Source organism: Apium graveolens, chromosome 4 (assembly GCF_009905375.1).
Source record: "Apium graveolens cultivar Ventura chromosome 4, ASM990537v1, whole genome shotgun sequence".
Classification (NCBI taxonomy): Eukaryota; Viridiplantae; Streptophyta; class Magnoliopsida; order Apiales; family Apiaceae; genus Apium; species Apium graveolens.
In genome coordinates, this window is record NC_133650.1 from 272,475,532 (window position 1) to 272,501,041 (window position 25,510).

Genomic DNA, 25,510 nt, shown 5'->3' on the forward strand with positions numbered 1-25,510 from the left:
ATGTGTGTATTTGTATCTATTCTGATCTCGGTATGAAATATCCTAACCCCTCATTGCTTCAGCCTTACTTATTTTTAAAATTGTTATTTTATTATAAATTGCTGATTATTTATTTCTGATCTCTTGATTTATAAACTGTATTCCAAATCTGTACTGGGCGTTTGGCTCATGCCGTATTCTTTTTATGGCAGGTGCTTAGGGGGAATCTTGGACTGTGCGATGGAGAGGTACCCCATTTATTGATTAGGATTTCATACTTTATTAGTATCTAGATTTAATTATTTATTTAGAGATTTTAACATGTATATGATTGGTTAGACAGTTTAGAGATTTAATATTATTTTGGAGATTTTAACTGTTTAATTATTGTTTAGAAATATATTAGTGCTCTGTTTGCAGGTTTACGGATTTTAGGTAATATCTCCTTCTATTTTAAAGAAGGTGGTGTTACAGAGATGGCATCAGAGCTTAGGTTCTTTCTTGTAGAAAACCTACTTAGGTTGACCTGTGAGTTTGGGTAGACGATAGGATGGGTGTTCTATTTAATTTTGTTTCATTTTGCTCTTTATCATTTCATTCCCCTTCATCATTTTGAAATCTGATTGTAACTGCTTCATCGTATTTGTTCTCGTAATCTTCATTCGTTCATTATCTTATATTGTAGATGCCTTCTAGACGTGATCCTTTTCACATTGACCCCGCTCAGCTTACTGAGATGATAGGGCAAGCAGTGGCTCAGGCTGTACAGCAGGCTTTGGCAAACCAAGGAAATCAGAATGGCGAGGGAAATCAAAATGGAAAGGAAATCATAATGGCGAAGGAAATCGGAATGGACAAGGAAATCAGAATGGCAATGAAAATCAGAATCAGAATGGTCAGGGCCATCAGTTGGAGCCGTTTGTATGGTTGGAGAGGTTTGTGAAGCAGAAACCAGACTCTTTTAGTTCACCACTGACTCCTATTGATGCTGAAAATTGGATTGTTCATCTCGAGAAGATTTTTGATGCATTGGGTTGTGATGAGATTCAGAAGGTCAGGTTAGTTGTGTATAAGTTGGAGGGGGATGCTCAGAGGTGGTGGAGAGGAGTGAAAGCTACCAGAGGGGAGATGTATGCAGAGATTTTGGAATGGCAGGGATTCAAGGAGGTGTTCTATGAGAAGTACTTCTCTAATGCTGATAGGGAGGCTTATTTGAGGGAGTTTCATTCTATTGCGCAGCACCATGATGAGAGCATTACTGATTATATGGCGAGGTTTATAAGGTTGGCTGGATTTGCTGGGACAGTTGCAGGGACTGCTGCACAACAGTCTGATAAATTTAAATGGGGGTTGAAGTCTTATCTGAGGGGTTCCATAATTTCTTTTAAATTTGATAATGTGGCAGAAGTGGTTGATGCAACAAAGGATGTTGAGAAGGAGAGCATAGATTTCAGGACTTTCAGGTCTAATAGTGGTAGTAAGAGGGCTAGGGATGATCAGGGTTTTGTACAGGGTAGACAGTGGTATGGAAGTCAGAGTGGTCAGCAGGGACAGTGGCGCGGACAGAATCAGAATAGGGGTGGTCAGTCATTCCATGGCCGGAATCAGTATGTTGGTCAGAATCATAATTAGCAATTTTTGCGACAAAAGCATCCTAGGCAGTGGTAGAATCAACAACAGGGTCAGAGTCGTTACTCAGTGTATGGGGGAAACCCCAATATGATTTCAGTGGCTCCTTGTGCTACATGTGGTGGACATCATCCAGATAGAGCTTGTTACAGACAGACTGTGGCTTGTTTCTTGTATGGTAGCATTTCCCATAGGGCAAAAGATTATACAGTGTCGCGCAACACTGGTGGAGGAGGAGCTGGCGGTGGTAGTGGCAGTCAGCAGAATCCTATAGCCAGAGTGTTTGCATTGACTGCAAATTAAGCAGAAGCTAATTCAGGTACCGTTTCAGAAACACTTCTTGTTGGTAGACGTGATGCTTATGTGTTATTTGATACTGGTTCGGCCTATTCGATTGTGTCTTTATTGTTTGTTCGTCATCTTGGCGTTGCACCTTCATTATTATATCCTCATATGTCTATTGCTACCCCGATGGGGAATTCTATTATTATATTTGATGTATATCAAGAGTGTCCGATAGTTGTTAGAGATAGAAATTGTAAGGTTAACTTGCTTCCGATGGAGATGCATGACTTTGATATTAACTTGGGCATGGATTGGTTGAGTGAACATCGTGCCACAATTGATTATCAAGGAAAACGGGTGATCTTTGGAGATGCAGATAAACCAGAATTTGTATACCAAGGATCTCAGCCGATGGGGGAGGTTAAGTTAATTTCTGCTTTAAAGGCGAGTAAATTGTTGTCTAAGGATTGTGATGGCTACCTTGCTTTTTTTAAGGATACATCGAAGGATGAACCTCGTATCGAGGATTATCCGGTTGTGAGAGAGTATGAAGATGTGTTCCTTGATGAGCTACCAGGTTTGCTACCACATATAGAGGTGGAGTTTACTATTGAACTTGTTCCAAGTGCCGAGCCTATTTCCAAGGCGCGTTACCGGATGGCACCACTTGAGTTGCAAGAATTGAAGTAGCAGTTGCAAGAGTTGTTGGATAGAGGATTTATTAGGCCAAGCGTGTCTCCTTGGGGCGCTCCTGTGCTCTTTGTGAAGAAGAAGGATGGTTCCATGAGGTTGTGCATTGATTACAAGGAGTTAAATAAGGTGACTTTTAGAAACATGTATCCTTTGCCACACATTGATGACTTGTTTGATCAGTTACAAGGGGAGAAGTACTTTTTGAAGATAGATTTGAGATCTGGTTACCATCAGTTACGAGTAAGAGAAGAGGATATTCCGAAGACTGCATTTCGCACTCGTTATGGTCATTATGAGTTTCTCGTGATGTCCTTTGGGTTGACGAATGCACCAGCGGTATTTATGGATTTGATGAATCGGGTCTTTCATGATTATCTGGATAAATTTGTGGTGGTCTTCATTGATGATATCTTGATATACTCTAGGAGCAGAGAGGAGCATGAGGAGCATTTACGTACTGTACTTGAAATTATAATAGAGAAGAAGTTGTTTGTGAAATTTTCCAAGTACGAGTTCTGGTTGGAGGAAGTGGCATTCTTAGGGCATATTGTGTATGGTAGGGGCATTGAGTTGGATCCTGTGAAAGTCGAGGCTATTACTAATTGGCCCAGACCTAGCAATATGACGGAGGTGAGGAGTTTCTTGGGTTTAGCAGGTTACTATAGGCACTTTGTGGAGGGTTTCTCTTCCATAGCTTTGCCGTTGACTCAACTAATGAGGAAAGGCGTTAAGTTCGAGTGGAACGATGATCGTGATAAAAGCTTTCAACAGTTGAAGAAGATGTTGGTGTCTGCTCCAATACTTGTGTTACCATCAGGTAGTGGAGGTTTTCAGGTTTATAGTGATGCTTCTAAGAGAGGACTTGGGTGTGTTCTTATGCAGCATGGGAAAGTGATTTCTTACGCCTCTAGATAGCTCAAACTCTATGAGGTGAACTATCCTACCCATGACTTGGAGTTAGCAGCAGTGGTCTTTGCTTTGAAGATCTGGAGACATTATCTTTATGAAGAGACTTGTGACATCTTCATTGATCATAAGAGTTTCAAATACATCTTTACTCAGAAGGAACTTAACATGAGGCAACTGAGGTGGCTTGAACTTCTTAAGGATTATGATGCAAATATTCAGTACCATCCAGGGAAGGCGAATGTAGTGGTGGACGCTCTTAGTGGGAAGAACTTGGGGAGTGTTGCATCTCTCATTACCCAGTCGCACCTTATTTCAGATTTGGAGCGATTGAGGGTTGCGTTGTATGTTAGAGGGTCAGGAGGTAGCATTACAAGTTTGAAAGTGGAACCAAATCTTGTTTCAAGAATTAAGGAAGCTCAGAAGAATGATACTGGTTTGGAAGCTATAATATATGAGGTGGCAGGTGGCAAGCAAAAACATTTTCGTGTTGATGATGAGGGTGTGATATGGTTGGGTAGTAAATTGTGTGTTCCCGCAGACTCGACAATTCGTGAGGAAATATTGAAGGAGGCTCATAGTTCTTCATTTTCTATTCATCCAGGTTCCATTAAGATGTATAGGGATTTGAAGAAGCACTTTTGGCGGAGTGGAATGAAAGGAGACATAGCTGAATTTGTGGGGAAATGTCTTACATGTCAACAAGTGAAGATAAACCATCAGAGGCCTAGTGGACTATTGCAGCAGCTAGATATTCCAGTTTGGAAGTGGTATGGATTTTGTGACTCACTTGCCGAGGACTTTCAAAAAGAATGATGTCATATGGGTAGTGGTTGATAGACTTACTAAGTCCGCTCACTTCTTACCTATTAGAGAGACTACTCATGTTCATGAGTTAGCAGAGATTTTTCAGCGTGATATTATCATACTTCATGGTGTGCCCGTGTCGATAGTTTTTGACAGAGATACGAGGTTTATATCGCATTTTTGGAAGGGGTTTCAGCAAGCTTGGGGTACGAGGCTTAATTTCAGTACAGCTTATCATCCACAGATCGATGGACAGTCAGAGAGGACGATTCATACATTGGAGGATATGTTGAGGGCTTGCGCGTTAGAGTGGACAGGTGATTGGGATAAATATTTGTATCTTGTTGAGTTTGCGTACAATAATAGTTGGCACGCGAGTATTGGTATGCCACCATTTGAGGCTTTATATGGTAGGAGGTGTAGGGCACCATCTTGTTGGGATGAGGTTAGTGAGAGAGTCATCGAAGGGCCAGAGTTGGTTAAATCACTAATGAGAAGGTGGAGAAAGTTAAAGAAAGTTTAAAGGAAGCTCGATCTCGTCAAAAGAGTTATGCGGATCAACATCGGAAGTTTGGTGGATTTGAGCCAGGTGATCATGTGTTCTTGAAGGTGTCTCCTTGTAAGGATGTGAAGCGTTTTGGTATAAAGGGGAAGCTTAGTATGAGGTATGTTGGATCTTTTGATGTTATGGAGAAAGTGGGGGAAGTGTCTTATAGAATTGCGTTGCCGCCACAACTATCTCATGTACATAATGTGTTTCATGTGTCGGTTTTGAGGGGCTACAAATATCATCCACTACACGTAGTTCATTATCCATTGCATAAGATTAGAGAGGACCTTTCGTGCAAGGAAGAAGCTGAGGCTATCTTAGCTCGAGATGAGTGAGTTTTGAGTAAGAACACTGTTCCGTTTGTGAAAGTTTTGTGGAAAAATCATTCGGAGAGAGAGGCTACTTGGGAATTAGAAGAATCTATTCGTGAGAAATATCCGTATTTATTCGATTTAGGTACAAGTATTTATTTTCGTTTGATTCCGGGGACAGAATCTTTTTTAAGGGGATATATATGTAATATACGTGAATTTAATAATAATAATAATAATAAGATTGAGATTGAGATTGAGATTAAAATTAAAATAAGTGATTTTAATATTTACTAATTAGAAAAGAAAAAGAACTTGTTTAGTTGTTTATTAAAATTCTAATTATATAAGGCATAGGATATTTAGTACACTATATATTAATCCAATCGCTTATAGTTTGAGTATCCGAGACTAATAACAAAACCCTAAAGCAGCCGCATGGGAGAGAGAACGTTGGGTTAAGAAAAACAGAGGAACATATTGTCAATTTGAGCTGTCTAACAGGTTTGGTTTTCTAGTACGTTGTATACTATTTAAGTATCATTATCATATGGTTGTGGTTTAAATATTGTTTTGTTTGTGACACATGTATGCTTACTTGCTACCCTATAATATTTTATATTCATATTTTATGTTCTTATGGTGTAACAAGTACACGTTATTAGTCGTTGCTATATATAGGTTTTAACTCTGTTAATTGAAAATTACACAGGACCTAGTAAACTATCTATACCAATATTTTAGTAGTTTAAGTGGTTGAATGTCATGTGCGTTTTCTTTCTTTTACAGAAGATACATCCCTGATTACGTATATCAAGGTCAAACCAATTTTAAGTTCTAATGTCATTATATATAATATTATTTTATTAGATGCCTTACTTAATGACAAATGTGAATGAGCTCTTATGTTATTAGTTAATACTGGTGTTAGCATGTAGTACAGAGAACAAGTCAGCACATTCATTTGTGTTGAATGCTAATAATATTGTTACTTGTTAGAATATTACTTAATATTTAATTGTGTAAATATTAATTTATTTTAATTGTGGTCGAATATGTATTGTAATAATATTTAGAGATTATTGTTGATAGTTTAAGTTTTTCCATTCGGTGCCATGTTATGTCAGGGAGTTTTTAATGTATAACAATTGATTAAAGCTATGTCTTATGTTAAGAATAAATGTAAGCTTTATCAACTTTAGATTTGTATTCATAAATTAATAACATAGACTTTATAGACATAGGCAGGTTGTTTTTTTCATGCTATGCTATTTGGTCTTTGTTGTGTATATGTTGTGTACTTGATGATTTCATTAACAAAACACCTTGGTAGATTTTACTTAGTGAAAAATGTAGCACTCGACGGATAAGGATTATAGTCCCTACGGATGACTCAATATAGTCCCGACGGATGATGATTTATTATCCATCGAGTGAGTAGCTTATGTAACAATAAGTCTGTAGCACATTTCTGCATACACATTATTTAGATTCTGTAAGTAGTACTCAAGTCATGTTGACTTTAGCTAGATATGCAGAATAGGTTGATTAATTGTACATAGATGATGTCTTGTAATCCTGCATAAATAAAATGAAGTCAAGTGCCAGATTGTTACCCGACGGATGAACAACAATGACATTCGACGGATGATCAACAAGACAACTCGACGGATGATCATGAACTCGACGGATAATCATGAACCCGACGGATAAAGAATTCAAACATCTGTTGACAGTGACAAAATAGTCACATACGTTGAGTGTATGCAAATGGAATGTGGAAGCCTATTCAACTGGGTTTTAGAGAACAAAGAAGCATTGTCATTTCCATGCTATTATGAAGATATTCAAAGATGCTGGAATAGAGTAATGAAGCAGCATAGTATTAGACTTGATAGTTTTTGTTTTATTATCTTGTCTTATTACATTGTAATCTTGGTGATATATAAACCAAGAAGCAGTAAATAGAATACCTAACTAAGCAACCAAGAGAGAAACATTTTGTAAGGTGTATTATCAGTATTTCTCTGTATTCTTAGTTGTTAAACATTTGTAAGCAGCTGTGAGCTTTTTGCTACACAGAGTTCTCTCGATATATATTATATATCTCTGGTGGATACATTCAAATCCACCAGAAAGTTTTTAAAGACTTGTGTTTTTAATTACTTGTGTTTTGATTTATTTCAAGTTATTATTCCGCACTCTGCAAATTAATTCACACTGATATATATATATATATTTAAGTTAGAACAATTTTATTTGTGAAAAAGTTTCAAGAATTTCATTCAACCCCCCTTCTGTAATTCTTGTTGCATTGTTAAGGGACTAACAATTGGTATCAGAGCAAACTCTTGATAAACAAAGAGTGTAAAGATCAACAAAACAGCAAGATGAACAATAAGGATGTTGGAGTCAAGATTCTTTTTCTGGATAAAGATAATTACCATCACTGGAAGGTAAAAATGCATCTTAATTTACTTTCTCAAGATGAGGCCTATGTAGATTGCATAGAAAGAGGTCCTCATGTACCAATGAGAGCTACAACTGGAAATGCGCCATATGTCCCCAAGCCAAGGCATGAATGGTCTGATCATGATATTGAACAAGTCAGGAAAGATAAAAAGGCCATGAATATCCTGTTCAATGGAGTTGATGGTGATATGTTTGACAACATCATCAATTATAAAATTGCCAAGGATGTTTGGGACACTATACAGATTATCTGTGATGGCATTGAGCAAGTTAGAGAAAACAAGATGCAGCTACTGATTCAGCAATATGAGCATTTTCATAGTAAAGAAAGTGAGTCTCTCACTGACATCTTTAGTAGGTTTCAAAAACTACTAAATGCTTTGAAGCTGCATGGAAGGGTCTATCAGACAAAAGACTCCAATCTGAAATTCCTTAGATCTCTTCCAAATGAATGGAAACCAATGAAAGTCTCATTAAGAAACTCTCAAGATTATAAGGAGTTTACTTTGGAGAGACTGTATGGCATCCTGAAGACTTATGAGCTTGAAATAGAGCAAGATGAGAGGATGGAGAGAGGAAAGAAGAAAGGAGGATCCATTGCACTAGTTGCTGAGTTAGAAAAAGAGAAGGAGATGAAGATGGAAGCTGTTGAATCAACTTCAAAGGTCTGTGAAAACAAGGGCAAGGGGCTGGTAGCTGAAAATGAAGATTCTTTGAGCCAAGATGACATAGAGGATATTGATGAACATCTAGCATTTCTTTTCAGAACATTTTCCAAGCTCAAGTTCAAGAAGAACTTTGGAGCAACCAAGCCAAATAGAAACATGGTGGATAAATCTAAATTCAAATGTTTCAAATGTGGATTGGCAGGGCACTTTGCCAGTGAGTGTAGAAAGTCAGATTCCAACAAAAAGAAGTTTTAGCTTGTGGATTACAAACAGAAATACTTTGAGTTGCTCAAATAAAAGGAAAGGGCTTTCAATACACAAGAAAATGACTGGGCTGCAGATGGTCTGGATGAAGATGAAGATGTCAGCTATGTCAATCTAGCCCTAATGGCCAAGTCCGATGAAATAGAGACAAGTTCTTCAAGTAATCAGGTAATTACTACAAACCTTGCACATTTATCTAAAGCTGAGTGTAATGATGCTATAAATGACATGTCTACAGAGTTATATCATTTGCGTGTTACACTTAAGTCTCTTACTAAATAAAAAATGCTAAAATCAAAGAAAATAATTTGTTTTTAAGTGAGAGGAATAATGTGCTAGATCTCAGCTCATTGATTTTAAAAAATTAAGAATTGAGTGTAAGATTGCCAAGGAGGAATTAACCGAGTCCTTGAAGAAAGAAGAAATTTTGAAGAAGCAGCTTGAACGTGAACAAGAAGTGATTAAGGCATGGAAAACATATAGAGATGTTCATGCTCAAATCACCAAAGTTCAAGGAATCGAGTCCTTTTGTGATGCATCCTGGAAGAAGAACAAGGAGAAGCTAGATCTAAATTTGGTGGAAGGAGTACTAACAGATGTAGACTCGACGGATGATGAGGGTCATCCGTCGGATAACAAAAAGGGTTATCCGTCGAGTGATGTAAATCCTCATCCATCGACTGTGAGCAAGCCTATCAGTATAAACCAAACTTTTTAAATTAAATGAAAAGTATGGATCAGTTTCCAAGAATTTTGTTACAGGAGAATCGAGTCAAGTTAAGGAAGGGAAAAAGGCTAATGTTGGTCATATGACTGTCAAACAATTGAGTGACAGACTTGAAGAGATTGAGGTTAAAATAGAGGCTAAAAAGAAGAATATTAGAAATGGTAAAGTAGGGATTAACAAACACAATAACTACACACCTGATAAATATGCTCCAAGAAAAATTTGTGTCAAGTGTGGTAGTGTAAATCATTTGTCTGTTAATTGCAAATCTGCCATGCCTACTTCCATATTTGTGCCACCTCACTTTCCCAACATGAATGCCATGCTTCCTATGCCTATAAATGCTATGTCTACACAGAATATGAATGCACAGTTTGCTAATATGCCATTTGCACCTAATCCCTATTATGCTGCATTTAGTATGTATGCCACAAATGCCATTTAGCATGCCTTACTGGAATAACATGTTCACTAGCAGAATGCCATTCCCTGTTAATCAAAGTATGCATGATAATTTTGTTATGATGAATGGGTTCGAAGGCCCAACTCATATGACTAATGATGAATCTGATATCCCTAAGTCAAATGAGATAAAGCCTAAGAAACAGAAAAAAGAAAGCTAACAAGGCAGGACCCAAGGAAACTTGGGTACCAAAATCAACTTGATTTGATTTTGATGTGTGCAGGGAATCAGAAAGAATCTATGGTACTTGGATAGTGGTTGTTCAAGACACATGACTGGTGATTCTACCCTGCTCACGGAGTTCAAAGAGAGAGCTGGCCCAAGTATTACTTTTGGAGATTACAACAAGGATTATACTGTGGGATATGGCTTGATTTCAAAAGACAATGTCATCATTGAGGAGGTTGCCTTAGTGGATGGTCTCAAGCACAATCTGTTGAGTATCAGCCAGCTTTGTGATAAAGGCAATTCAGTTACCTTCAACTCAGAAGCCTGTGTTGTGACTAACGAGATGAGCAACAAAGTGGTTCTCACTGGTGTGAGAAAAGGAAATGTGTACCTAGCTGACTTTAACTCATCTAATGCAGAATTTGTTACTTGTCTTCTCAGCAAAGCAAGTCAGGATGAAAGTTGGTTATGGCACAAGAAGCTATCCCATCTAAACTTCAAGACCATGAAATAGCTAGTAAAGAAGGAACTGGTTAGAGGCATTCCTCTAGTGGAGTTTTCTAAGGATGGATTGTGTGATGCCTGCCAAAAGGGAAAGCAGATTAAAGCATCATTCAGAAAGAAACTTGATTTAATAATTGAAGAACCTTTGCAACTGCTACACATGGATTTATTTGGACCAGTTAATGTGTTGTCCATCTCAAGGAAAAGATTTTTCCTAGTAATTGTAGATGATTTCTCAAAGTTCTCTTGGACATATTTCCTAAAGTCTAAAGATGAGGCTAGTGAAATCATAATCAATCACATAAGGCAAGTCAATAACCATCCTGATTTCAAAGTTAGAAGAATCTGGAGTGACAATGGAACTGAGTTCAAGAATTCTGCATTGAGAGCATTTTGTGAAGAAAATGGAATTTTGCATGAGTTTTCAGCAGCAAGAACCCCACAAAAGAATGAAGTAGTGGAAAGGAAGAACATATCACTTATTGAAGCTGCCAGAATAATGCTTGAAGAATCTAAATTGCCAACATATTTCTGGGCTGAAGCTGTAAATACTGCATGCTACACTCAGAATATTTCTATGATCAATCAAGCAAAATGCATGACTTCCTATCAATTATTCAAGAATAAGAAGCCAACTCTAAATTTTCTTCATGTCTTTGGTTGTAAGTGTTATATCTTGAGAAATCAAACTGATCAGAATGGGAAGTTTGATGCTAAAGCAGATGAGGGAATTTTTTTTGGATATGCTGTTGGTAAAGCATATTGAGTCTTCAATCTAAGAACCAACATTGTTGTGGAATCAATACATGTTGTGTTTGATGATAAAAAGATTAAAGGACTGCAAGATGGAGACTACCATGAAAGCCTCAAATTTGACAATGTGGAGATGGTTAGTGATGACAGTTATGATGAAAGTGATCAAGAAACAGTATCAAAGGATAATGCAAAAAATCGACTACAAATGAAGCACAAAATTCAACATCTGTCAGTTGCAAAATGCTTTATCCTTCGGGGGGCAATCTGCGTTATCCGTCGGTAGACATCCAGCTTCATCCGTCGAAACTCAAAATTCACCATCCGTCGGGTTATCAAAAGAAGCTGGAAATCAGAATAAATCACCTATAGAAAGCCCCCCTTCTCAAATCAAAGATCCACAAACTCAGGGGGAGGTTCTAATAATCAAAACTCAATCACACATCATGACAACAATGAGGCCTATTCATCTAGAGCTAATCTTCCTCAATAAAGGAAATGGACAAAGGATCACCCCTTTGAGCTCATTGGTGATGTTTCTTCTAGAGTTCAAACTAGGAGAGCAACTCAAGAGGAATGTCTATACAACAGCTTTTTTTGCAAGGAAGAACCAAAGAAGGTAGAAGAAGCTTTGTTGGATCCTGATTAGATTTTAGCTATGCAGGAGGGGCTAAACCAATTTGAGAGGAATAATGTATGAAAGCCGGTGCCCAAGACTAGAGGAAAGAATCCAATAGACACCAAATGGGTATTCAAAAACAAGATGGATGAAAATGGCATAGTAGTCAGGAACAAAGCTAGATTGGTTGCTAAGGGCTATTATCAACAAGAAGGAATAGATTTTGATGAAACATTTGCTCCTGTTGCAAGACTTGAAGCCATCAGAATCTTCTTAGCCTATGCAGCCCATGCCAATTTCAAGGTCTATCAAATGGATGTCAAGAGTGCCTTTCTGAATGGAGATTTGGAGGAGGAAGTATATGTCAGTCAACCTCCTGGTTTTGAAGATCCAAATTTTCCAGAACATGTCTATTATCTTTTGAAAGCACTTTATGGACTAAAGCAAGCACCTAGAGCCTGGTATGACACTTTATCAAAGTTCCTTTTGGAAAATCACTTCACAAGAGGTACTGTAGATAAAACTTTATTCTTTAGAAATGTTAATGGCTCTAGCATACTTGTTCAAATTTATGTAGATGATATTATTTTTGGCTCTACAGATGAGAAACTTTGCAAAAAGTTTGCCAAATTGATGCAAAGTAAGTATGAAATGAGTATGATGGGAGAACTAACTTACTTTCTTGGTTTGCAAGTTAAGCAAGTTAGTGATGGAATATTTATTAGTCAAACTAAATACATTTTTGATCTTTTAAAGAAGTTTGATCTAATGGATTGCACATCTGCAAAAACTCCCATGGCTACTGCAACTAAGCTTGAATTAAACACTACTGAAAAGTCTGTGGATATTTCAAGTTATTAGGGCATGGTTGGCTCACTTCTGTACTTAAAAGCTAGTAGGCCAGATATAATGTTTTCTACATGTTTATGTGCTAGATTTCAGGCTGATATTAGAGAATCTCACTTAGTAGGTATTAAGAGAATTTTCAGATATATCAAGGGAACACCAAAACTTGGCATTTGGTACCCTAGAGATTCTGGTTTTGATCTAACTGGTTATTCAGATGCAGATTATGCAGGTTGTAGAATTGATAGAAAAAGTACAACAGGAACCTGTCAATTTCTAGGAAACAAGCTTGTGTCCTGGTTCAGTAAAAAGCAAAATTCAGTTTCTACTTCAACAGCTGAAGCTGAATATATTGCTGCTGGCAGTTGCTGTGCACGGATTTTGTGGATAAAAAATCAACTGCTAGACTATGGTTTGCAAGTTGAAAGGATTCCTATTTTCTGTGATAACACAAGTGCAATTGCCATCACTGAAAATCCAGTACAACATTCAAGGACAAAGCACACAGACATCAAGTACCACTTCATTAGGGAACATGTAATGAATGGTACTGTGTAACTACATTTTATTCCAAGTGAGAAGCAGCTTGCAGATATTTTTACCAAACCACTGGATGAATCCACATTTTTAAGGTTGGTAAGCAAGTTAGGTATGCTCAATTATTCTTAAATCTTTATGAGATAATTTGCAAGTTGTAATGCAGCCAGAAATTTAATTAATTTTTTAGTCTTGAATGAAATTTTGGCTAAGTCAAAATTTACATCTCGACGGATGATCGTTATCCATCGAGTTTGATCATCCATCGGAATACAATTTGCTAATAAAAATTATTTATTTTTCTGGAATATTTTATGACTCGACGAATAACAGTTTATCCTCATCTGTCGAATTATCTTAATCTTAGCCGTTGATTTCCTAAACATTATCCATCGAGTATACTTACAGTTTGTAAGCATAACACGACGGATAATGGGTGGAATTTTTACAGTTTATTTTTAAACGGCTATTTTAGGCACTTTTTATTGGCTACTTTATTTTACTTTATTATTTTTGGCAGTTATTTTTTGAGACAGTATAAAAGCTTATTTCATTTCCATTGCTTTTCTTTTATCATTCTCAAATTATCTGCTCCAATTTCTTTCTCTTTCAAAGCACTTACTCTCTCTCTGCAAGCTCTTATTCTCTAACAATGACGCCTGTTGTCAAGATTATGTCTCAAACTGGGTTCATTTATGAGAAGAATAACTTCATAACCTTAGTGAACAAGGGGATTCAGCATTCTGGTGACTACCACAAAATGATGGATTCTGTGAAGAACTGCAAGCTTAGCTATGCCATGCTGGAATCACCCACCATCTTTTGTGAAGTTGTTGAAGAGATGTGGACCACTGCTAAATATAACTCAACTGATAAAACCATCACACTCACTATCAAAGGTGAGGAATTCTGTATTAATAGTGATGTTATTAAAGCATGTTTCAAGATTCCTGATAATAATATGACCTCACCACACATAGACACTGATATAGTTAATATGCTTAATTCCATGAACTATGCTCCTTCTACTTTTAAGTTGAGTGACATTAGGAGATTGGGTCTTAGGAAGGAATGGAGTTTCATGTGTGATATAGTGACCAAGGTCTTTTCTGGTAAAATCAGTAATTTTGATTCTGTTAATATTTCCATGCTTAACATGCTCTACATGCTAGTTACAGATAAGTACTTTAATTTTAGTGACCATGTTCTGTTTGAGTTGGGATTTAAGTTAGGAGAGTTAAATAAGAGGGGAAAAAGTGTTTATTATGTTAGATTTTTCATGATGTTAGCTAACCACCTCTCTGAGGAAATTGTGCTTGAGAACCCAAACAACAAATTAGATTGTTGGGTTCAAGAGAGAAGGATTATTGCAGATTTGAACAGGGCAAATCATCACAGAGAAGTGCCACTTTTCTATTTCCCTGTAATGGAAGCACCTCAGGTAAGTGATGTAAGTTCATCTATCCCTACTACTATTCCAACCTCACTAGTTTCTTTGAGTTCTAGTGTAGCTATGGCAACTGTGTCAATGACCCAACAGTTGCCTACCCAAGCTACCAAACCAACAAAAATTTTAAAATCCAAATCAAAGAAAGCCCCTTCTGGTATCTCTCAAAAGATGCCAGTTGCAAAATCCACCAAAACCAAAGAGGGGAGTGTGAAGGTGGGAAAGGTAGGTGAGGGAAATGGTGAACATAAAAGAAACCCTAAGGATAAGGATGGAGAGTTGAGTGGTTCCCAGCCTAGCCACACTGCAGTTTCCCAACAAACTGCAGTGCTTAAAAATGATAAAAGCTCATTTCTAGTTGCATCCTCCCAAAAGGATGTAACTATTGAATAAAGCTCTCAACCAAGAGCACAGGCCAAGAGGGTAAGGGACACTAGCTCACCCCAAACTTATGCCAGAAAGAAGAAATTCAAAACCCTTGGGGATGCATAGGGTACACACACTGTGCAAACTGGTGCTAAAGACACAGTCATTGCACCTTCACAAATTCAGCTTGATGTGGCTCCAATAAATGTGGAGTCATAACCAAAATCTCTAGTGATAGAAGCACCTCAAACACCAAATTCTCTGGATGTGGATATGATCAACACATCAATTCCTGATTTCCCTTCTTTAACCTTGTTGGGGAAGCCAAAATCTAATGCAATTGAACATCATCTTTTAGATGATTTGTTGGCTCACTTGCCAATTCTTTCAGGAACTGTTGAATCATATGTACCCAAAATATCATCAATCAGCACAGAGTCCACAATAGTTTCTATTCCAAGTTCATTCATTTTTACTCTCTCGATGGATATTGCTCATCTGTCGAGTAGTGACTGTATCCCGACGGATAAGCATAACAGCAGTTATCCGTCGATTAGCAAAATCACTGACCCGATGGATATTACTCATTCGTCGAGTGTCTCTGCACTGCTTCAAACTTTATTCATTTCAAGTGCAGAAGACTTAGTGGTTGTCCAGTCACTCTTAGGATTGAGGAAAAAGAGTGTTATGAGTGAGATTTTGGGTTGCTCCCAGGAAAAAGGAGAGAAAAAAAGTGAAACTATGCAATCCATTTCTTCAGGATTGGCAAAAGAGAGTGAGAGGAGTCCCACCTTAGATGGTGCAGGTGAGGGTGGGGAGCCAGGGTGAGACCCTGATGCAACAAAAGAGAGAACAAGAGAGAAATGCAGGTACAGGAGCTATAAGGATGGATGTCATTGCTAGTGAGTTAATGAATATCCAAGATACAGACAGGGAGGGACTATCTCAGCAACCTCAAGCTGTTATAGATTCCACTTCCCTTGATGCTGAGACATTTACTCACCCTGTTCCAGCTTATCAACTTCTAGCTGAACAGGGCAATGACAATGCAGAAACGATGCTCAATTTGGTGCATACCACTCAGTCAATGCTAAGAGCTAAGTATGCCATCACAACTTTGCCTTCTACAGCTGGTGATGTGGATTATGAGACTGGTGGTTCAGCAGATTTTTTTGGTGATGAAGGTGGAGATAGTGAAGAAGAGGCATTGGACATAGGGGAGAAGTAGGTTCAAGTTCAAGATCAGGAATGCCATCATGGGAATTTTCAAAGCACTGTGATGAGCACTACTTCAAGACAACCCTGATTCAACTAATCAATCAGACAAATACTGCTCTTCAAACCACTACAAATGTCAACACCAAGAAGCTCCTTCAAGCACATCTTGCTTCTCTGCAACTACAACAGATTCAAGGCTTCCAACATGCTAGAGATGTTAACACCATCAAGGGTAATATTGATGAGATGAAGAAGGCCATTTCAGACAAAATGGATTCTAAGCTTTCAGAAGCTACAATGCTTGACATCAAGAGGCAACTAAGGAAAAATTCTGATCTTGCAACAAAGATAGATGCTTTGGATACAAGAATGTCAGCTATGGAAGCATCTCTAACAGCCATTCATCTTCATCAAGCCCAACAGACAGATTGACTTAAGAAACTGATGGCTGCTCAAACCTCCTCCTCTACTCAACTTGATGATAATAAAAAGGGGGAGAAAGGACCAAGTGAGGGGGAAAAGCTTCAAATTCAAATTAGTAAAGTAATTGTGCCCACAATTGCTTTCACCAAGCCACCAGTAACAAATAGTATAGATCTGATCAATGCAGCAGTAGTCAAATTAAGAGAAGCTGAAAAGGAGCAGTTGAAGCCAATCAACTGGGAGAAAATTGATGAGGACATACAAAGGAAGTTTGGGCTAGTAAAGGAGCCAGTAAAGTCAACCATTCATTACTCTGAAGTCAAACAGATCTTTGTGAATGAAATGAGCATGAACTATCTGGAAAGAGGACAGCCATCCTGCATCAAATCTCCAAAGGCTGAAATTATTTTGAAGCCAAGGGTGAACTATCCAAAATCATCATTAAAGAACCCTTTGGATACAGTGTATGAGACACCTAAACCTGATGAGAAGAAGCTTCTGTCAAGGTCAATTGCCTTCTACAAGGATCCAACTGATTCAGCTTCAAAAAGAAGAATTGATAAAGTTTTCAGGAATGGGAAAGAAATTTGTGTGGTGGTTGGACATCCTCAATTTGCTCAAGCAAAGAGAGAAGAAAAAGGCCAGATTGAAGCAGGAAAAGAAGCAAGCTATTCTAGATGCCAAAAAGGCTAAGCAAAAGAAAAAGCAAGCTGCTATCTTGGCCAAGCTACAAGCTGTGAAACCAACACAACAGATTCCTTCTTAGCCATCTGGAATAACTGAATCTCAAGATCCACAGAAGCAAGTTCAATCAAAACATAAGAAATCTCCAAGATACAAGGAATTGGCCAAAATAACCAAAAGCAAACTGGATTTTGTTGATAAGGAATTGGAGGATCAGTTTTCTAAGGAATCCATTTCAACTACAACTCAAGCATCAAAACCCTCTGTGGTATTTGAAGACATTAAGGTGGTGGATCCTTACAGGAACATGCATGGTGAACCCATTGTGCCTAAGGATGAACCAATAGACTGGGAGAGCCTACCCATTCCTGACTTCAATATGCCAATCCTTAGCAAGCCAAAAAGAACAAAGTCAAGAGCAGTCAAGAAAGTGAAGTTGTCACCTCTCAAATCCAAATCTCTAGTCAAAGCTCAATCTAAAGTCAATAAAGGAGATTACATGTACTTATGTGACATCAAGGAATTCTCTGATCTAAATCTCTATCTAGATGAACAAGAAGAAGTGAGAGGGATTCATGCATATAGAAACCTACCTGAAAGGTTAGTTTTCAAGTACAAGGGAGGAAATGAGATTCAATGGTCACTTCACAGGATCCTTCAAGAAAGCCAAGCTGTATTGATTAAGGTTTATTCATCTTTCAAGAAGAACTTTGGGTTCAATGTAACTGCAAGAAGATTGGTTCTAAAGAAGATTGAAGAACTGAGGAGTTTTAGAGCTAAAGATGCACTCCCAAAGACTCTAATTATCCCTTACACAGGGAGAAGAGTGCATCTAAGGCCCTACTAGCTGATGGAGTTCATGGATGACAAAGGAGTGAGAAGATTCTTCAGATTTTAAGACCAATTGAGCATCTCTAGCAATTAGACTCTCTCGAAGATGCAAGAAAAGCTAAATCTCTCAGAATCTGATGAACTGGAATTCCACAGACAGCTCCAAAATCAGATAGAAGAAAACAACAGCAAGCTTGGAAAGAGATCCAGACCTTCAAGGAACTAGATAAATCTGCTCAGGCTAGAGGAGCGCCTTGAAAATGATTGTGAGCTAAACTTTGTACATTTTGTTAATTGAAGCACTTTACAGTTTTATCTATCTACTTTCAAAGTTGTATTTTTAGGGTGTTTTATTATCATCAAGTTTCTCTTAATTTATGGCTACAATTCCAGTAGACATAAATTGGAGGAGATTGTTGTGTAAATGTTGTGTACTTGATGATTTCATTAACAAAACACCTTGGTAGATTTTACTTAGTGAAAAATGTAGCACTCGACGGATAAGGATTATAGTCCCGACGGATGACTCAATATAGTCCCGACGGATGATGATTTATTATCCATCGAGTGAGTAGCTTATGTAATAATAAGTCTATAGCACATTTCTGCATACACATTGTTTAGATTCTGTAAGTAGTACTCAAGTCATGTTGACTTTAGCTAGATATGCAGAATATGTTGATTAATTGTACATAGATGATGTCTTGTAATCTTGTATAAATGAAATGAAGTCAAGTGCCAGATTGCTACCCGACGGATGAACAACAATGCCATTCGACGGATGATCAACAAGACAACCCGACGGACGATCATGAACTCGACGGATGATCATGAACCCGACGGATAAAGAATTCAAACATCTGTTGACAGTGACAACACAGTCAGATGCGTCGAGTGTATGCAAATGGAATGTGGAAGCCTATTCAACTGGGTTTTAGAGAACAAAGAAGCATTGCCATTTCCATGCTATTATGAAGATATTCAAAGATGCTGGAATAGAGTAATGAAGCTGCATAGTATTAGACTTGATAGTTTTTGTTTTATTATCTTGTCTTATTACTTTGTAATCTTGGTGATATATAAACCAAGAAGCAACAAATAGAATAACTAACTAAGCAACCAAGAGAGAAACATTTTGTAAGCTGTATTCTCAGTATTTCTCTGTATTCTTAGTTGTTAAACATTTGTAAGCAGCTGTGAGCTTTTTGCTACACAGAATTCTCTCGATATATTATATATATCTCTGGTGGATACATTCAAATCCACCAGAAATTTTTTAAAGACTTGTGTTTTTAATTACTTGTGTTTTGATTCATTTCAAGTTATTATTTCGCACTCTGCAAATCAATTCACAGTGATATATATATTTAAGTTAGAACAATTTTATTTGTGAAAAAGTTTCAAGAATTCCATTCAACTCCCCTTCTGTAATTCTTGTTGCATTGTTAAGGGACTAACAGTCTTCCGTGTCTAGATATTAAAGGTTAAGAAATCTAAGTCATATCATATGTGTATGCATTGTAGTCTAATTTAATATAGGTTTAAAAATTTCATGTTGCGAGTAGAGAAAATAAATCTGATATGCAAATTTTAACTAATCAGTAAATACTCTATAATAATAAAAAAAATTTAAAATGTTGTATTAGATCGGGGGCCGGAAATTTGACGGATTATTTGCGGATTTCGCGAGTATTAGAATTTGCGAGTTTCGAGGTACGGATTATGTCCCCTTTTTATTCAGCGCTACTCATCTTAGAATTAAATATCTCTGATTCGCTCAATTCCATATTTTATTTGCTCCGTTAATATTATTTGATCATTTTGACTTCCGAAAATTATTTTAAAATTTGATTTGGAAAATTTTAGATATCTGTTTATGCGATTTTCAAAAATTATTTATGACACCCTTTGTTTTGGAAATCTGAATTACCTGTATCAGGTGATTTTAAATTTTGTGAGAATATTTTATTTTGACCCCTTGGTGATTTAGGGTATACTGAGTTAACCAGCTGTAGAGGTACTACAGCCATGTCATTGCGGCACCAGTGACATGACACTTCCGTGACAGTGTGATTGATCACGGCGTATCCTTCTGTTAGCCCTTTGGAGGAGCTTTTGCGCATTTGATATTTGTTCAGGATACGTGGGTGCACCCAGAGTTTGATTTGTGATTTGATTTATGGTGACATTGTATATGCCGTACATGTTATCCATTATGTTGCACGCATTAGGTACCCTTTGATGTGTGTACTTGTATCTGTTCTGATCTCAGTATGAAATATCCTAACCCCTCGTTGCTTCAGCCTTACTTATTTTTAAAATTTTGTTTTTATTATAAATTGCTGATTATTTATTTCTGATCTCTTGATTTATAAACGGTATTCCAAATCCGTACTGGGCGTTTGGCTCATGCCATATTCTTTTTCTGGAAGGTGCTTAGGGGGAATCTGGGACTGTGCAATGGGGAGGTACCCCATTTATTTATCAGGATTTCGTACTTTATCAATATCTAGATTTAATTATTTATTTAGAGATTTCAACATTTATATGATTGGTTAGACAGTTTGGAGATTTAATATTATTTTGGAGATTTTAACTGTTTAATTATTGTTGAGAAATATATTAGTGCTCTGTTGGCAGGTTTACGGATTTTAGGTAATATATCCTTCTATTTTAAAGAAGGGGGTTTTACACAAGGAGGGAGGATTGTTAGGGTAGCTAAGTATAGAATTTTCTTTGTAATATTGTTAGTAAGGATATGATAGTCTTTTCTCTATGTTAGTTACATTAGAGACAGTCTACAAATACCTGTGAGATCTTGTAATTGAGATTATGTTGAATATATGAAAATGGCTTTAACACCAAAACTATTTATCTCTTTATAACAAATTCTTACTTTCGCTCTCTAAGATTTTCAAATTCATTCCATCTCTCATCTCTTCTAAACTCTATTTCTCTCTTTTTTTCCACTGAATCTCCCTGTTTCTCTGACATCTCTCTCAGATCTACTCTATATTCTCTACTCTCCAATACTAGTTGTTATATCTTCATTTCTGCAATTATAAACCAATACTGAACACATACATAAAATTGTTGAAAACACAAATAAAACATGACAATTTTTTGTGTTCAATTAACAATAGATTACTATTAACCGTTATTTAACATTTTGTTTATTAATGCACATTGTGTTTTCGTTTCTATAGATTTTTTTGTGCTCCAGTTTTTTAAATTTTATTATTTATGTATTATTTTTTTGAATTATTTATCCATTTATAAATCCTTTCTTATTTTTGTGTTGTTTAGATGAATTTGTATAATATTATGCACATATATTTTATTATCCGACAATAAAAATATATATTCTAAATTTTCGCGATCAACATTACATATCTAGACTATAATCTTTTTTGAATGTAAGAAATCTCTTCTTGCGACTATTATATTATGATGATACAAGTTATCTAAATTTAACGTATATCTTTTAAAAAATGTGAGGGAGTGGGGACCGGGAAGATGCAAAATACCCCGTTAACTGTTTGAATGTAAAAGTTAACTTTACAAATTTTTTCAGATTTTGCTAAAAGCGTAAAAAAGTAAAAATAATTATATTTTTGATAATCTTCCCAAAATAAATTCAAATTAATGTACCGTAAAATTGACCAAGTAATTAAAATTATTTATTTGAGATAAATATTTTTTGCGAACTAACATCCAAAAAGATTCAAAAATTGTACTATATCCTTCCCTTTTTAGTTGTCACGTTTCTATTTTTATCGGTCAAATTGACTCATTTTTTTATCAAAGATTAAAAATTATTTTTATATTATTTTAAGAAACTGAAAATTAGATAATAAAAAAGACCAAATATTCTTTCTAATAATATATTTTTTTATTTTATTGAATTATAAATTTTTAATAATTTCAGTCAAATTTTGATCAATTTAATCGTATAAAAATACTAAAAAGAGACCGAGTGAGCTTACATTAAGAGCCCCCGAAAAAAATCCCAAAAATGTTTCCAAATGACAAATGACGTGTTTTAATTTATAGACTCATATGTATGCACGAGGATCCCATATTGATAATGAATGAATAACTAATAATATATTAACAACTAAGCATTCAGGAACAGTTTTGGAAATCGTCTTGGGAACAGTAGCATTTCTCATACATTAGTTGATCAAAGTGAGTAAAAATAATAAAGCAAAAATAATAAATCAAGAATACTGTAATTTTTATTTGGCGTTTTACTTTTGTACACACACTTAAAGTGCTTTGATCACATACTTAAAATAATACAATTATTTTTAAAATTTTCTTGTGAATTAATGTTTCAGTTATATATTTTGATTCCCGATTTTTTTTAAAAAAATATTATTTTAAATACAGGATCAAAATCAGTGTTGTAAAAAGCGCATTAAGCGGACGCTTGAGCGGGGGCTTAAGCGGAATCAGAGGTAAAATCACTTGGATTAGTGCAAAATCGGATAGTTAAACATTTAGTAAAGTTTAAGCGGTTTTAAGCGGTTTTAAGCAGAATTATGCGGATTTTGACCGTTTAAACAGTTTTTTTGCCAAATTAAATGGGGATTAAAAATAATTAGGAAAAGAAAAATATTATTTTTAAAAAAGCTGTAATTTGATATTTTTAAATATTACTTTTATTTTTTAAGTTAATTATGATTTTGTGAATAATTATTTTATTGATTTATTATAATATATGAATGCTATCTCTTTATTTAAAAAATATTCATTATATATATATATATTAATGATCCGCTTTTAAAACCGCGTACAATCAAAACACGTGCACAAATCCAAATGCAATGCAGTACACAAAAAACGGAGTCCCTTTTTTTGTCAGATAAGGATTACTACTGCCTTTTATCTGACGTGACCGTTCAATTCCAAAATTAGTGACCAAAAGAAAATAAGGAAAATTACCATAAATTACGAAGCTTATGGAGGGGTCTCTTTCTGAATCTGTCCTATATATACCACTCACATACACCCACTCTCTCTATCACCACAATTAAACCCCCAAAACCCTAATTACAAACACATTCTCATCACAATCACTGTTCTAAATCCTTAGAACAACACAACAATGGCACGAAAGCGATCATCTCCACCGCCTGAAATTCCGGTCGACGATTCCGATCACGTCGAAGAAGCCGCCTCCGACGACGATGAACAGCCAATTGAATCCGATCCCCAAAACGACGTCGCTGAAGAAGAAGACGTAGAGTCTCAAGAAAATCAAGGAGGAGATGGAGATGCTGAGTCTGATGGAGATGGTGATGGTGAAGGCGAAGATGAAGATGCTGTTAATGCTAATGAGCAATCTGTTGAGAAGCAGGCTTCTTCTCAAGGATCCGAATCGATTGGGAAAGGTTCCGGGTCGGATCATGGTTCCCTGTCGGATTCTGAGTCTGAGAAGTCCTCTCCTGTTCTTGTGAAGCCTATTAAGTCTAAACCAATGAAGGTTTTGAACAAAAAACCCGACCCGAAACCCGACCCGAAACCGAAGAGGAAAAGGGCTTCTGTGAAGCGGCCGGTGGAGTCTGAGAAGAGTGGGAAGGGTGGGAAGAGAGCTAGGGTTTCGAATGGGGATGAGAAGAGGTCTGGGATTAATAGGATTTGGAGTGAGGATGATGAGATTGTGCTTTTGCAAGGGATGATTGATTATCAGTTGGCCAATGACGAGGACCCATATTCTGATTTGGAGGCTTTTTATGAGTTTTTGAAGGATTCGCTTCACGTGAGTGTGTCCATTAAGCAGTTGAGTGATAAGATTAGGAGGTTGAAGAAGAAGTATTTGGGTAATGCTGAGAAGGGTGATGTTGTGTTTGCGAAAGCACACGAGGATAAGTCGTTTGAGCTTTCAAAGAAGATTTGGGGTGGTGGGAATGGAGTGGAGAATGGTACTAAGGTTAAGGGTGGGAGGAAGAAGAATAAGGATGTCGGGAAAGCTGTGAATAATGGAGTGAATGGGAAGGGTGGTGTTGTGATGGATGATGAGATTGAGAATGGTTTTGAGGCTGAGGAGGAGGACGATGAGGGTTTGGATTTTAAGGCAATGTATCCGTATTTGAGTAAGGCGTGGGAGTCTGATGTTAATTGTTCGCAGCCATTGAAGGAGATTAGTGTGGGGAATTTTCGGTTGATGGGAAGTGAAAAGGTGAGGGCTATGGAGAAGGAATGGAAGGATATCTATGTGAAGGAAATGCAGTTGTATGTTAAGAAGTTGGAGTTGAAGGCAAAGCAGGCTAAAGTGTCGTTGAATCAGATGACAACTTCAGACCCTTGATCATTCTGCCCGCTGAAAGCTCATTAGAAGGTCTTATTTATATCTAGTATATTAGTTATATATTGCATTGCAAGTCCTACTAGTTTAAATTGCATTGCAAGTACTTTTAGGATTATCATGCCAGGCTGACTGTCGTTTTGAGGGGTATTTTTGTGACTTTTGGAGTTATTTTGGCAAATTTCAATCCTGGTCAGAACAGTTTTTGCTCTGGTTAATTTTATGATCTTTGGATTCTAGCTATATTGTTTTTTTATAATTGCTTGTTAAGTTATATTTTCTGAAACTGCAAAGAATGTGCATACAGAACTTAATTATCATGCTAGATAATAAAGTAAAAATTCTGTTTGTATGGTATTCAGTTCTATATGCATTATGAGGATTAGTTTACCTTTTGGACAGATCGGAGTTGCAGTTTTTGTATAAGAGATGATAATCTTTATTTGAATTAGAAGTTGCTCAATGTTTTAACTATCTTGATATCTGAATCAGAAGTTTCCTAGTGTTTTTAAACCATTAAAGTTAAGAAGAGCACTGGGGATTTTTTTTCTGAGAAAAAGCACAAACAATTATAAATTTATCATATTAACTGAAGTTGGATTACACATGCTTCTGGCAACAAGTAAAGGGTGAAGCAGTTCTTAAGTTTACCACAGATAAGTTCTGTAGTAGTGCACCCTAAAAGTACTTTTAAAGTGTATTTTATATAATCCAACGTATTTAGATTCAAGTTTTTTGTCGGAAATAAAGTTGTGCACATACTGTTTTGATTAAAAGTAAGGTGAGGGGTGGGGTGTTGTCTTTTTTATGATAAACTGTACTTTCTTTTATATATCTAATGATACAAGTCTGTTATTACGTCCATGTTATAAACATATTTTCAGAAGTTAGTGTGTAGGATGAAATCTTGCACATTCAGTAGTTTTTGTACAATCTTTTTGTTTTATACCGGAACCTCTCACTAGGAAACCCTGTTGTTGGACCACTCTACTAGACAGAGATCAGGTTATTCGGTCTATTATCTACCCAAGTACCACTAAGCCAATCCTT

The 25,510-nt window shown here is 36.5% G+C and overlaps 3 protein-coding genes across 3 annotated transcripts; all 3 read left to right on the plus strand.

Annotated features, from left to right (window-relative positions):
- The first annotated feature begins 2,079 nt into the window (after window positions 1-2,079).
- LOC141719648 (uncharacterized) lies at window positions 2,080-2,583 on the plus strand. The gene has a single exon (XM_074522026.1). The coding sequence runs from the start codon at window positions 2,080-2,082 to the stop codon at window positions 2,581-2,583; it is 504 nt and encodes a 167-aa protein (XP_074378127.1).
- Window positions 2,584-2,928: 345 nt separating this feature from the next.
- On the plus strand, window positions 2,929-5,184 carry LOC141719649 (uncharacterized). Its single transcript, XM_074522027.1, has 3 exons — window positions 2,929-3,403; window positions 3,725-4,065; window positions 4,798-5,184. The coding sequence occupies exons 1-3, from the start codon at window positions 2,929-2,931 to the stop codon at window positions 5,182-5,184; spliced, it is 1,203 nt and encodes a 400-aa protein (XP_074378128.1).
- Window positions 5,185-23,080: 17,896 nt separating this feature from the next.
- LOC141721001 (STOREKEEPER protein-like) lies at window positions 23,081-24,703 on the plus strand. Its single transcript, XM_074523727.1, has one exon. It carries the CDS (start codon window positions 23,261-23,263, stop codon window positions 24,461-24,463), a length of 1,203 nt encoding a protein of 400 aa, XP_074379828.1. The 5' UTR covers window positions 23,081-23,260; the 3' UTR covers window positions 24,464-24,703.
- The last annotated feature ends 807 nt before the right edge of the window (window positions 24,704-25,510 follow it).

Excerpts from the sequence above, each read along its gene's own strand:
- LOC141719648 (XM_074522026.1), top strand. The coding sequence starts at position 2,080 with ATGGGGAATTCTATTATTATATTTGATGTATATCAAGAGTGTCCGATA.
- LOC141719649 (XM_074522027.1), top strand. The coding sequence starts at position 2,929 with ATGGATTTGATGAATCGGGTCTTTCATGATTATCTGGATAAATTTGTG. Across the intron at positions 3,404-3,724 it reads AATACTTGTGTTACCATCAG|GGAAGGCGAATGTAGTGGTG; the intron begins GTAGTGGAGGTT and ends AGTACCATCCAG. Across the intron at positions 4,066-4,797 it reads GTGAGGAAATATTGAAGGAG|GTGGAGAAAGTTAAAGAAAG; the intron begins GCTCATAGTTCT and ends ACTAATGAGAAG.
- LOC141721001 (XM_074523727.1), top strand. The coding sequence starts at position 23,261 with ATGGCACGAAAGCGATCATCTCCACCGCCTGAAATTCCGGTCGACGAT.